This window comes from Coregonus lavaretus (genome assembly GCF_964263955.1).
Source record: "Coregonus lavaretus genome assembly, chromosome: 1".
In the NCBI taxonomy this organism is placed as follows: domain Eukaryota; kingdom Metazoa; phylum Chordata; class Actinopteri; order Salmoniformes; family Salmonidae; genus Coregonus; species Coregonus lavaretus.
This window is the reverse complement of record NC_139988.1, coordinates 24,269,249-24,283,091: the sequence shown is the minus strand read 5'-3', so window position 1 is coordinate 24,283,091 and position 13,843 is coordinate 24,269,249. Positions and strand designations below refer to the sequence as shown.

Genomic DNA, 13,843 nt, shown 5'->3' with positions numbered 1-13,843 from the left:
TGTGTGGTCCTTCTTTAACTATTTACATAAAATATTCATTCATCTATGAACATTAAATTAACATGAAACCTGAAAGTATTCAGACCCCTTGACTTTTAACACATTTTGTTACGTTACAGCCTTATTCTAAAAAAAAATCCCTCATCAATCTGTACACAATACCCTATAATGACAAAGCAAAAACAGGTTTTTAAAAATGAAATATCACATTTACATAAGTATTCAGACCCTTTACTCAGTACTTTGTTGAAGCACCTTTGGCAGTGATTACAGCATCGAGTCTTCTTGGGTATGATGCACAAGCTTGGCACACCTGTATTTGGGGAGTTTCTCCCATTCTTCTCTGCAGATCCACTCAAGCTCTGTCCGGTTGGATGGGGAGCGTCGCTGCACAGCTATTTTCAGGTCTCTCCAGAGATGTTCGATCAGGTTCAAGTCCGGGCTCTGGCTGGGCCACTCAAGGACATTCAGAGACTTGTCCCGAAGCCATTCCTGTGTTGTCTTGGCTGTGTGCTTAGGGTTGTTGTACTGTTGGAAGGTGAACCTTCGCCCCAGTCTGAGCGCTCTGGAGCAGGTTTTCATCAAGGATCTCTCTGTGCTTTTCTCCATTCATCTTTACCTCGATCCTGACTAGTCTCCCAGTCCCTGCCACTGAAAAACATCCCCACAGCATGATGCTGCCACCACCATACTTCACCATAGGGAAGGTGCCAGGTTTCCTCCAGATGTGACACTTGGTATTCAGGCCAAAGAGTTCAATCTTGGTTTCATCAGACCAGAGAATCTTGTTTCTAATGGTCTGAGAGTCCGTTAGGTGTCTTTTGGCAATCTCAAAGTGTGCTGTCGTGCCTTTTACTGAGGAGTGGCTTCCATCTGGCCACTCTACCATAATGGCCTGATTGGTGGAGTGCTGCAGAGATGGTTGTCCTCCTGGAAGGTTCTCCCATCTCCATAGAGGAACTCTGGAGATCTGTCAGCGTGACCATCAGTTCTTGGTCACTTCCCTGACCATGGCCCTTCTCCCCCGATTGCTCAGTTTGGCCGGGCGGCCAGCTCTAGTAAGAGACTTGGTGGTTCCAAACTTCTTCCATTTTAAGAATGATTGAGGCCACTGTGTTCTTGGGGACCTTCAATGCTGCAGACATGTTTTGGTACCCTTCCCCAGATCTGTGCCTCGACACAATCCTGTCTCGAAGCTCTACGGACAATTCCTTCGACCTCATGGCTTGGTTTTTGCTCTGACATGCATTGTCAACTCTGGGACCTTATATAGACAGGTGTGTGCCTTTCCAAATCATGTCCAATCAATTGAATTTACCACAGGTGGACTCCAAGTTGTAGAAATATCTGAAGGATGATCAATGGAAACAGGATGCACCTGAGCTCAATTTTGAATCTCTTAGCAAAGGGTCTGAATACTTATGTAAATAAGGTATTTCTGTATTTTATTTTTAATACATTTGCAAAAATGTCTAAACCTGTTTTCGCTTTGTCATTATGGGTTATTGTTTGTAGATTGAGATTATAATTGTTTTAATCTATTTTAGAATAAGGCTGTAACGTAACAAAATTTGAAAAAAGCCAAGGGGTCTGAATACTTTCTGAATGCACTGTAGATAAAGCCCTAGTAACTAAGTTTTCTGATTTGACGTTGCATTTTATAAGTAACCACTCAGTATAGGTAACCACTCAGTATATGTAACCACTCTTGGCCCATATACTTAATTCTCATCTCCATATCTGTCTCTATTTCCGGTAGCTGATTGGGGGGTTCATCCTAGCCATCGGTATCTATGCGGAGGTGGAGCGGCAGCGCTACAAAACCCTGGAGGGGGTGTTTCTGGCCCCCTCCATCATCCTGATCGTCCTGGGGGTGGTGATGTTCATCGTCTCCTTCATCGGTGTGTTGGCCTCCCTCAGGGACAACCTGACTCTCCTCAAAGTGGTGAGTACTAGGCCCACACAATTTAATACAACACTGTGATATAGGCTTGAGGTTCACCACTCACCAGACCTGGGTCAAATATATACACTACCAGTCAAAAGTTTGGACACACCTACTCATTCAAGGGTTTTTCTTTAATCTATTTTTTACATTGTAGAATAATAGTGAAGACTTCAAAACTATGAAATAACACATATGTAATCATGTAGTAACCAAAAGTGTTAAACAAATCAGAATATATTTGAGATTCATCAAATTGCCACCCTTTGCCTTGATGACAGCTTTGCACACTCTTGGCATTCTCTCAACCAGCTTCATGAAGTAGTCACCTGGAATGCACTTCAATTAACAGGTGTGCCTTGTTAAAAGTTAATTTGTGGAATTTCTTCCATATTATGTCAAGAACAGCTCAAATAAGCAAAGAGAAACAACAGTCCATCATTACTTTAAGACATGAAGGTCAGTCAATATGGAACATGTCAAGAACTTTGAAAGTTTCTTCCAGTGCAGTCGCAAACACCATCAAGCGCTATGAAACTGGCTCTCATGAGGACCGCCACAGGAATGGAAGACCCAGAGTTACCTCTGCTGCAGAGGATATGTTCATTAGTTACCAGTCTCAGAAATTGTCACATGCGCCGAATACAACAGGTGTAGACCTTACAGTGAAATGCTTACTTACAAGCCCTTATGAAAAATGTATGCACTCACTAACTGTAAGTCGCTCTGGATAAGAGCGTCTGCTAAATGACTTTAAAATATATATATATTTAACCAACAATGCAGTTTTAAGAAAGAATACCAAAAATAATCACAAAAACATACAATATAAAATAATACGAAATGAAAGTAACAAATAATTAAAGAGCAGCAGTAAAAATAACAATAGCGAGGCTATATACAGGGGGTACCGGTACAGAGTCGATGTGCGGGGGCACCGGTTAGTCGAGGTAATATGTACATGTAGGTAGAGTTATTAAAGTGACTATGCATAGATAATAAACAGAGAGTAGCAGCAGCGTAAAAGAGGGGGGTGGGGCAATGCAAATAGTCTGGGTAGCCATTTGATTAGATGTTCAGGAGTCTTATGGCTTGGGGGTAGAATCTGTTTAGAAGCCTCTTGGACCTAGACTTGCTCTTATGAATTAATGACCTGAACATTTTGAGATGTTTGCATCTACTTTTAATGAAACATCAGTGCTTGTATTGGCTCGAGTTTGACTCCCTTCTGAACAAATTAGAGTTTTTTGTCTTCTAAAAGCGAGGTATTTTTTTTGCCTAAATAAATTCTACAATTGTATTTAACTGGGGAATAAGTTTTTTAATGCTACAGTGCAGAATATTCTAAGATATTAGGCATACAATTGGCAACATCTTAGAACAGTGCTTCTTCAATTTCATCATGCATTGATCAATACATTTGTTTTTCGTGTATGAGGCCACCACAAGTGTCCCCTATTGATTATCAACATAATTTTTAGCTTTAGCTGAGCTGCTATAAAAATGGCAAAGAGCAGCAGCATTTAAGATGCTACAGCAAAAAGGTGGTTTTGTGGTTCACAATATATGATCAAAGGAAAGCTAAACAGACAGGTCCATTAAACTGTTTTTATAAAGTTAAATATTCTGTTAACCTTGTAAATGTGATTTGTTTTTCAGTTTCTCTACACCCTAACAGTCTGTCTCATTCTGGAGCTTCTCGGTGGCATCATGGCTCTGTTCTTCAGGCATCAGGTACCATAAACCGATTCCTTATCTGTTATTAAACTCATGATCATTGGCTTTCTCTCAATCTTTATATACACAAAAGGAACTCATGCCGCCTCTTATTGGATACATTTACCTGGGCTTGTGCAAGTAGAAAGCTAACAAGTTTAAGAAACGGTGTACTTTACAATTAGTTGACATAGTGGGACTAACTCAATTGTGTTGATATCAGGCAAGGATATTAACTGCTCAGTTCACCATTCTCAGGGTATTTCAGATTGACCCTTGTGGTTTCCATATAGGAATTTTCAAATGTCTTGTATTGTTTATGACATTCCATTCCCATTATGTTTAGGAATTTGTGAAAAGATTTCTGGCTGGATAAAATTAACTAACTTGCAAAGAGGGAAAGACGTCAGAGGACTGTCTGTACCAAACTTTAAATTGTATTTCCAGGCACTAGCATTTCGTCCCATCCTAAATTGGTTTAGACATGATTATTCCGCCCCCTGGCTGAGTGCATTCGGAACGTGTTCAGACCCCTTCCCTTTTTCCACATTTGTTACGTTACAGCCTTATTCTAAAATGAATTATATAAAACAATTTCCCTCATCAATCTACACACAATGCCCCATAATGACAAAGCGAGAACAGGTTTTTAGACATAAAGAAAAAACGGAAATACTTTATTTACATAAGTATTCAGACCCTTTGCTATAATCATCCTTGATGTTTCTACAACTTGATTGGAGTCCACCTGTGGTAAATTCAATTGATTGGACATGATGGAAAGGCACACACCTATCTATGTAAAGTCCCACAGTTGACAGTGCATGTCAGAGCAAAAACCAAGCCATGAGGTCAAAGGAATTGTCCGTAGCGCTCCGAGACAGGATTGTGTCGAGGCACAGATCTGGGGAAGGGTGCCAAAAAATGTCTGCAGCATTGAAGGTCCCCAAGAACACAGTGGCCTCCATCATTCTTAAATGGAAGAAGTTTGGAACCACGAAGACTCTTCCTAGGGCTGGCCGCCCGGCCAAACTGAGCAATTGGGGGAGAAGGGCCATGGTCAGGGAAGTGACCAAGAACTGATGGTCACTCTGACAGAGCTCCAGAGTTTCTCTATGGAGATGGGAGAACCTTCCAGAAGAACAACCATCTCTGCAGCACTCTACCAATCAGGCCTTTATGGTAGAGTGGCCAGACGGAAGCCACTCCTCAGTAAAAGGCACATGACAGCCCGCTTGGAGTTTGCCAAAAGGCAACTAAAGGACTCTCAGACCATGAGAAACAAGATTCTCTGGTCTGATAAAACCAATATTGAACTCTTTGGCCTGAATGCCAAGTGTCACGACTTGACCTGAAAATAGCTGTACAGCGACACTCCCCATCCAACCTGACAGAACTTGAGAGGATCTGCAGAGAAGAATGGGAGAAACTCTCCAAATACAGGTGGGCCAAGCATGAAGCATCATACCCAAGAAGACTTGAGGCTGTAAAAGTCAAGGGGTCTGAATACTTTCCGAATGCACTATATATAAAAAAATTAAAAATAAAGTAAAAATGTTTTTGGTAAAGTGGTTATCCCACTGGCTATAAGGTGAATGCACCACTTTGTAAGTCACTCTGGACAAATACAGTGCATTTGGAAAGTATTCAGATCATTGACTTTTTCCACATTTTGTTACGTTACAGCCTTATTCAAAAATGGATTAAGGTGTTTTTTTCTCATCAATCTACACACAATACCACATAATGACATAGCAAAATCAAGTTTTTAGTCATTTTTGCAAATCTATTACAAATAAAAAAACGGAAATATCACATTTACGTAAGTATTCAGACCCTTTACTCAGTACTTTGTTGCACCTTTTGGCAAACTTTTTCTTGCCCAGGGACCCCCTCCCAGGCAAAGAAAAACGCCATTATCAAATTGTAACAGTAACTAATCCTCCAAAGGTCCAATACAGATAGGATCATGTTCAGACTTGAGACATACTATATCAAAAAGAGGTTACATGGTAATTTGTCTCTTTGAGGAATTGCTTATGCCAGAATTTTGGAAAATAAAAGCAGTTTTTATTGACAGGAGCAATATAGGAAGAGGTTAAGTGTTGGTGCATTGGGTTCCCCATTAAATGTATTAAATTGTTTTGTACTCGATTGTTATAAAGCTTGCCTACACACTGTCTCAATCCTACACTCTTAATATATTTCACCCTCTATTTTTCTTTTCCACCATAGACTGTGGACCTCTTAAACAAAAACATTCGCAAAGGAATAGTGAATTATTACGATGATCTGGATTTCAAAAACATCATGGACTTTGTTCAAAGAAAGGTACGATTTCTGTTAGAAAAATTGATTTTCCTTTAAACTGTTTTCCAGGTTTTGCCTCTGCGATTCTTTGTTTTTCATTGCTGTTGACCAAATGTCATTTGGGATTATGTCACAAAGGGAAAGAGTGGTTTGTTGTAATTAGAAGGTTCCTACTGGATGGGGGAGAGATGGATGCTGTCAATGCAGCATTTGTAGTTCTCATTCTCACATCTAACCTTGATGAAATTTGTTACCGAGAACTAATTGTTTCCAGCGATCCTGCTTTTCAATGAATTGTTACACAGGAGGACTGCTGATGATGGAAAAGTAGCCCGAGTACAGTGCTGTGAAAAGGTATTTGCCCCTTATCTAATTTTCTCTACTTTTGCATATTTTTGATTGCTAAATATTATCAGATCTTCAACCAAAACCTAATATTAGACAATTACATACTTATACTTATTTAATTTATTTCATAAACGAAGTTATGCAACACCCAATGCCCCTGTGTGAAAAAGTAATTGCCCCCTTACACTCAATAACTGGTTGTGCCACCTTTAGCTGCATTGACTCCAACCAAACGCTTCCTGTAGTTGTTGATCAGTCTCACGTCGCTGTGGAGGAATTTAGGCCCTCTCTTCCATGCAGAACTGCTATAACTCAGCGACATTTGTGGGGGGTTTTAAGCATGAACTGCTTGTTTCAAGTCCTGCCCAACATCTCAATTGGGATTAGGTCTGGAATTTGACTAGGCCATTCCAAAACTTCAAATGTGTTGCTTTTTAGCCATGGGCATGTAGACTTGATTGTGTGTTTTGGTCATTGTCTTGCTGCATGACCCAGCTGCGCTTCAGCTTCAGCTTAGACGAATGGCCTGACATTCTCCTGTAGAATTCTCTGATACAGAGCAGAATTCATGGTTCCTTCTATTAAGGCAAGTCGTCCAGGTCCTGAGCCAGCAAAGCATCCCCAAACCGTCACACTACCACCACCATGCTTGATTGTTGGTATGAGGTTCTTACTGTAGAATGCAGTGTTTGGTTTTCGCCAGGCATAATGGGACCCATGTCATCCAAAAAGTTATACTTTTGACTCATCTGTCCATATAACATTCTTCCAAGAGTCTTGATGATCATCAAGGTGCTTTTTGGCAAATTTGAGTCAACTTTTTGGATGAGCTGGGTATCGCCACAGCGATGTGAGAGACTGATCAACAACTACAGGAAGCAGTTGGTTGCAGTCATTGCAGCTAAAGGTGGTACAACCAGTTATTGAGTGTAAGGGGGCAATTACTTTTTCACACAGGGGAATTGGGTGTTGCATAACTTTGTTAATTCAATAAATACATATATTTTGTTGTTATTTGTAAACTCCGGTTCCCTTTACCTAATATTAGGTTTTGGTTGAAGATCTTACAACATTCAGTATCAAAAATATGCAAGAACAGAGAAAATCAGAAAGGTGGCACATACTTTTTCACAACACTGTATATGTCAAACACTGTATATTGTGCTTTATTTCGAGCATTATACTCACCACAAGCAACACAAAGCTGTTTGTAGAATGGAAAATGTTGAAAGAAATAACTACTTGTAAATTGGGACTCTGAATGTTGGAGGACAGCTTTGTCTGTCTCCCAAAAAAAGAACGTACCGTCTCGATTCTCTCCAACTGTGATGTGTTTTGACACATCCTGAAGCACATCGAACAGGAGCTTTGAAAATACCCACTGAGGAAGGTAGTTGTGTTAGTTTGGACTTGTTGATAGAAGGAAGTAGATAAATACAACTCCAAGTGCTGCTGTCCCCTTTTTTTTATAGCTTTGAAAACCCTTCCAGATCAATAGAAAGGAAAACTGTTTCTAAACTTACTAGTGAATTCGATTTTGTGTGTAACCACAACTGTGTGCTAGCTCTTAACTAGCATTTATATATTAGACCTAGCCTAAGGGACTTTGACAGGGTTTTCTTAGATTCTTTTTCTTAAGTGCTGCTTTATGGTCAAATGTTAAACTGCATCAGATTATACCATATTTTTAAAAGGAAGTAGTTCTGTTTGCTTTTAACTCTGTGGCGTTTCGCCAGCCAAGTTGGAGACTGGCTCTCGAAGTGAGCACTCAGCTGGAAGTAGGTTCTATGAGTGGGAACGGTATGTATTGTGCACAATAGGATTTCTTTCATTATGGTTTTAGTGGCGTCAGAGGCACAGCTTTTTAGGGATACATTACATTCTGCCACTGGATTGAGACATCTGTAATTGTGTTCATATAAAAACGTTCACTTCATGCATGGATTTTCAGCCACATGCAAAACATTTGCGAATGTTCAATGCCGGTCTTTACGCTTTTAAGCAAAGGTCTCTGCTATTCCAAGTCATTACATTTGTATGTATTTATTAAGGACTGTAATTATAGCAGGATATTTTAATAGGACTCAAATGGATACACGCATCTCAAGCCTCTGATTTCTGGCTCGTATATTTGGCCTCTAGGTTTTGTGTGTGTGTGTGTGTCCAATGTGTTTTAAAACGGACATTTAACATTTAACACAGGCCAGTATTTGGTTATTGATCTCTAGAGTAGGCCTAGTATTGCTTTGGCTTGGGTTAGTTCTTACTCTGATGAAAGTCTGAACTGGAATACTTGGTCTCTGTGGTGAACCATGAATTGGTACATAGTGCTTATATGAGCTGCTGGAGAAAAGGTTACTTGCTAATCTCCCTAAGCACACACAAGATCTCTCTCCCTCATGTTCTTGTAACTCAATAATGTCAGAGCCACTACAACTCATTAGTTCTATACTGAACAAAAATATAAACGCAACATGTAAAGTGTTGGTCCCATGTTTCATGAGCTGAAATAAAAGATCCCAGACATTAACATTTATCTCAAATGTTGTGCAGAAATGTGTTTACATCCCTGTTAGTGAGCATTTCTCTTTGCCAAGATAATCCATCCACCTGACAGGTGTGGCATATCAAGAAGCTGATTTAAACAGCATGATCATTACACAGGTGCACCTTGTGGTGGGGACAATAAAAGGCCACTCTAAAATGTGCAGTTTTGTCACACAACACAATGCCACAGATGTCTCAAGTTTTGAGGGAGTGTGCAATTGACATGCTGACTACAGGAATGTCCACCAGAGCTGTTGCCAGATAATTTAGTTAATTTCTCTACTATAAGCTGCCTCCAATGTCGTTTTCTGTCTGTAATAAAGCCCTTTTGTGGGGGAAAACGTATTCTGATTGGCTGGGCCTGGCTCCCCAGTGGGTGGGCCTGGCTCAAGTGGGTGGGCCAGTGCCCACCCGTGGCTGCGCCCCTGCCCAGTCATGTGAAATCCATAGATTAGGGCCTAATGAATTTATTTCAATTGACTGTTTTCCATATATGAACTGTAACTCAGTAAAATCTTTGAAATTGTTGCGTTTTTACATTTTTGTTCAGTACATATCGTCATCACATCCATGTTTTGTTTGTGTGTTTTCTTCAGGAATACATTTGTTAATGGCTAAAGATGACCTGATTTTCCAAAAATATTGACTTACAATCTAGATTTTTTACCAAGTCACAGAAGTTGGAAATTGCATGTAACTGCCAAAATAAACAAACACTTGGGTAAATGATGTTTCCTTTACTTTGGCAGTTACCTGTACCTCGGCACATTCTAAATAATCGTTTTAATTTTGATCCCTTTACTGAAACTTTACAGGATTCTAAATGACCAAATTATAATGCTATAGCTTCTGAAATAGTATACTTAAAACTTACAGAGAATCCTATACAGGTAATTGGAGTAATTACTAGCAATGGCTCTAGGTGTTTTAAGAGCCTTTTCAGATCTTTGCTTTGAAGACAAAGCAGATTCACAGTTCCTTTGAATTATAGTCTTGCGAAACACTTCCTTTGAACCTAAATTGTGTTTTATGCTAATACAAAAGCTCAACATGTAAACAACCTTGCTGTACTAGACCAAAAGAGTTAGAAAATGTACTTGAAGCTCAAATGATAAACTATTTGAAAGACTTTATAAAATGTTCATAAACCCTTTATAAGGCCTTCATAGTCTATGCTTCACAAATCATGTAAGCAAATGGCATGCTAAAGGTTGACAATGGGGTTATGCCACATTTTGTGCCTGATGTAAGGACCTGTTAAAAAGCTTTTGTATAGGATGAATTCATTAAAACGATGCGTATCTGTGTAGGCATAAAGGGTTTAAATAAGCCTTTAAAGTTATGTGTTTTAAAGAGGAATCAAGGCTTTTCATAATGCTGTATACCATTCTGTAAATGTTTTGATTTATTAATACAGCTATTTATGTCTGTCCTGTGCTTTCTCTGTCTGTTCTTTACAGTTCAAGTGTTGTGGAGGGCAGGAGTACAAAGACTGGGAAGTGAACATGTACCATAACTGTACAGCTCCTGGACCGCTGGCTTGTGGAGTGCCTTACACCTGCTGCCTCGAAAACAAGGTCTGTGCTGCTCTTCCATTGAGAGCTCATGATGCAAATAAATAGATCTTTATTTAAATAAATTTTGAAGGCAAATTCCCCCAAAAATGTTTTGCTGTCACAGTACCCAACCCAACACCCCACACACATGACAGGCTGGGAGCAGCACAGGGTCAGCTCAGCAGAACAGGGACTCTGGAGCAGTTGGGGTTTAAGTTTCTTGCTCTAGGGCAAAACGGCAGTAGGTAGCGTAGGGGATAATGATGCCAGCAACCCTCCGGCTCCAGTTCACTCCAGCCTGCTTTTACACGTTAGCCCTGTGATTCAAACCGACAACCTTCCTCTTATTGGTCCGACTCGCTAACCTCGAGGCTACTATTGTCTCCAAATGTCAGACTTTGTCTTTTTCTTAGTTTCTTTGTACTGAAAAAATCTCTGGTTGGGAAGATCACACAAGTTCCCATTTGTCTGACAAGAAACATGGAAATGTACAACCAATTCTGGTTATTTGCACTCATAACTGAACAGTTTAGCATTGTATTGTTTCAGCAGAGAATGGTTGATTACCCGGGGCGGCAGGTAGCTTAGTGGTTAAGAGCGTAGTGCCAGTAACCGAAAGGTCGCTGGTTCTAATCCCCGAGCCGACTAGGTGAAAAATCTGTCGATGTGCCCTTAAGCAAGGCACTTAACCCTAATTGCTCCTGTAAGTCGCTCTGGATAAGAGCGTCTGCTAAATGACTAAAATGTAAATGTAAGTTAGAGACCACATCCATGACAACACTTTGTGTCCCCTAACAAATTTGCGTACTTGTTGAAAACGAATTAGTACAGCTCTGTTTGTTTATCTCTAGATGCCTCCTATGCCATATTTGTTCCCCTCCGTGTTCTGATCTCTAAATATAACAGTAGGGTCGTTTTTGAATTGTGGTTGCATTTGGGCATTACAGGGAAAATGAACACAACATTTTCCCCCTTACATTCCAAGTCAATTAATATGACAACTGAATGACTTTAAATCGTTTTTGATAACATTGTGCCACCAGTAGGAGTAGTAACACCAATAACATAGGTAATTGAGGATTTTCGTAAATGGAAGCCACAGATCTAAGGTCGATAACCCTTTAAAAATCCAGCGATTAGTCATTTTGCTAACAATGTAATTTCCTTTCATATAAATTGAGTAACACCAATGACACTTTTTATATAGACACATGAAATGATCAATGGAATCCTCAAATTTAAAAGGTTGTGATTAACTCATAATTGTATTTTGTTATAGACCCCTCCACTGGTGGGAATGCTCAAGGTCCTTGTATAGTGCCTTCAGAAAGTATTTCACACTCCTTGACTTTTTCCACATTTTGTTGTTACAGCCTGAATTTTAACATGGATTACATTTAGATATCATGTCACTGGCCTACAAATAATACCCCATAATGTCAGTGTAATTATGTTTTTAGAAATGTTTACAAATTAATTAAAAATGAGTATTCAACCACTTTATGGCAAACCTAAATAAGTACAGGGACTCACTGTGTGCAATACAACCCGGTGCACATGGCACCTACTACCATACCCCGTTCAAAGGCACTTAAATATTTTGTCTTGCCCATTCACCCTTTGAATGGCACACATACACAACACATTTCTCAATTGTCTCAAGACTTGAAAATCCTTCTTTAACCTGTCTCCTCCCCTTCATCTACACTGATTTTGAAGTGGATTTAACAAGTGACATCAAGAAGGGATCATAGCTTTCACCTGGATTCACCTGGTCCATCTATGTCATGGAAAGAGCAGGTGTTCTTAATGCTTTGTATACTCAGTGTTTTTTATTTTATTTTACAAATGTTAGAATGTTTTTACGTGTCACCCTTCACCACCACCTACACACACAAGCAATTTTTCTTCCACTTTGACATTTACATAGTATTTTGTGAAGGTCGTTGACAAAAAAAAAAAAAAAGTCTACTTTTTTACCCCCCTTTTCTCCCCAATTTCATGATTACGATCTTGTCTCATCGCTGCAACTCCCCAACGGGCTCGGGAGAGGCGAAGGTCAAGGAATGCATCCTCCGAAACATGACCCGCCAAGCCACGCTTCTTAATACTTGTTTGCTTAACCCGGAAGCCAGCTGCACCAATGTGTCGGAGGAAACACTGTTCAACTGACGACCGAAGTCAGCCTGCAGGCACCTGGCCCGCCACAAGGAGTCGCTAGAGCGCGATAAGCCAAGTAAAACCCCCCCCCCCGACCAAACCCTCCCCTAACCCAGGCAATCGAACCCATTTTAATCCCACTTCGTAACACAACAAAATTTGAAAAACGTCAAGGGGTGTGAATACTTTCCAAAGGAACTATATCTTTGTAATGAGTGATTTTCAAGGCAGTAATACCAATTACATATATTTGTGTAAAAAAAAAAAAAAAAAAAAAAGGTTTCAAAATTATATACATCGCTAAATCCCCAAACATGTCACTACACCTCAACTCATCACTACTGGGACAAGCCAATTTGCTTGCCCTTAGTACTTTATACAATGCATAAAAATAGGAGTTTTGCAGTATGTTTTATCATTGATAAACAGTTAATTATAAATATAAACATGTATGATGTGTAACTTTGTCATTTTGGTGTTTTGTCATGGTTGCAAAGGTGAGGGACACAATTGCCAAGCATCAACCAGTACCAAATGTTCTGTGAGTGTGTAACAGCTTGCAATACTTATCATCCGACTTTCCCAGTGGAATGGGAAAGTTGTTGGCAGGTGCCAATTTGACAGATGGTGATGGATTTCGGCAGGAGGTCATCTTTTTTTCTTATTTTATGTCATCAACCATTGCCAGAAACATTGCACATGGGGAAAAAGGCTAATGGTGATATTCGTTAATCAATATCATGGAGCTATGATGTAGTTATGTATCATAGCTAAATGGGAACATTTATTGAAAAGGTGAATGTGGTGAACTCTGATCATCTACAAATCTGACAGTGAAACATTTTGCGTTATTAATTTGCTGAGAAAAAGTAACTGAATTTGTAAGTAAGTTGCACACAATCAATCGATCAGCATGACAGAGGCCGCATGCTTTGTGAGTTCTTTCTGTGGATGTGAGCCTTTACCATCCTCTCTCTCCTCTATCTCTCTCTGAGAGCACAGCTGGCCAGACAGGGTGTCACTCAGCAGAACTGGCAACCAGGTACAAAGATAACATCCTCCAAGGCATATAGGGATGGGGTCTTGTGCTGGCATGCCGCTGTAGGAGGATCTGGCTCTGAATCCTAATATGTTGTCCTGATTTTTAAATGGCAAGGTAAAAAATACTATTTATTAATCTGATTATGGGCATGCAAACCTTTTTGTCATATGTCATCTCAAAGATTTCAAGTTTTAACCTGATTGGTAGAAATAGCAATTG

At 39.8% G+C, this 13,843-nt stretch overlaps 1 protein-coding gene across 1 annotated transcript in view; it reads left to right on the top strand.

Annotated features, from left to right (window-relative positions):
- LOC311136719 (tetraspanin-15-like) overlaps positions 1–13,843 on the top strand; it is a 48,448-nt gene that overhangs the window by 20,622 nt on the left and 13,983 nt on the right. The window contains exons 2-5 of the mRNA XM_084170978.1: positions 1,760–1,945; positions 3,605–3,679; positions 5,897–5,992; positions 10,327–10,443. Of these exons, the coding sequence (XP_084027104.1) occupies positions 1,760–1,945; positions 3,605–3,679; positions 5,897–5,992; positions 10,327–10,443 (474 nt within the window). The remainder of the gene's footprint in view (positions 1–1,759; positions 1,946–3,604; positions 3,680–5,896; positions 5,993–10,326; positions 10,444–13,843) is intronic.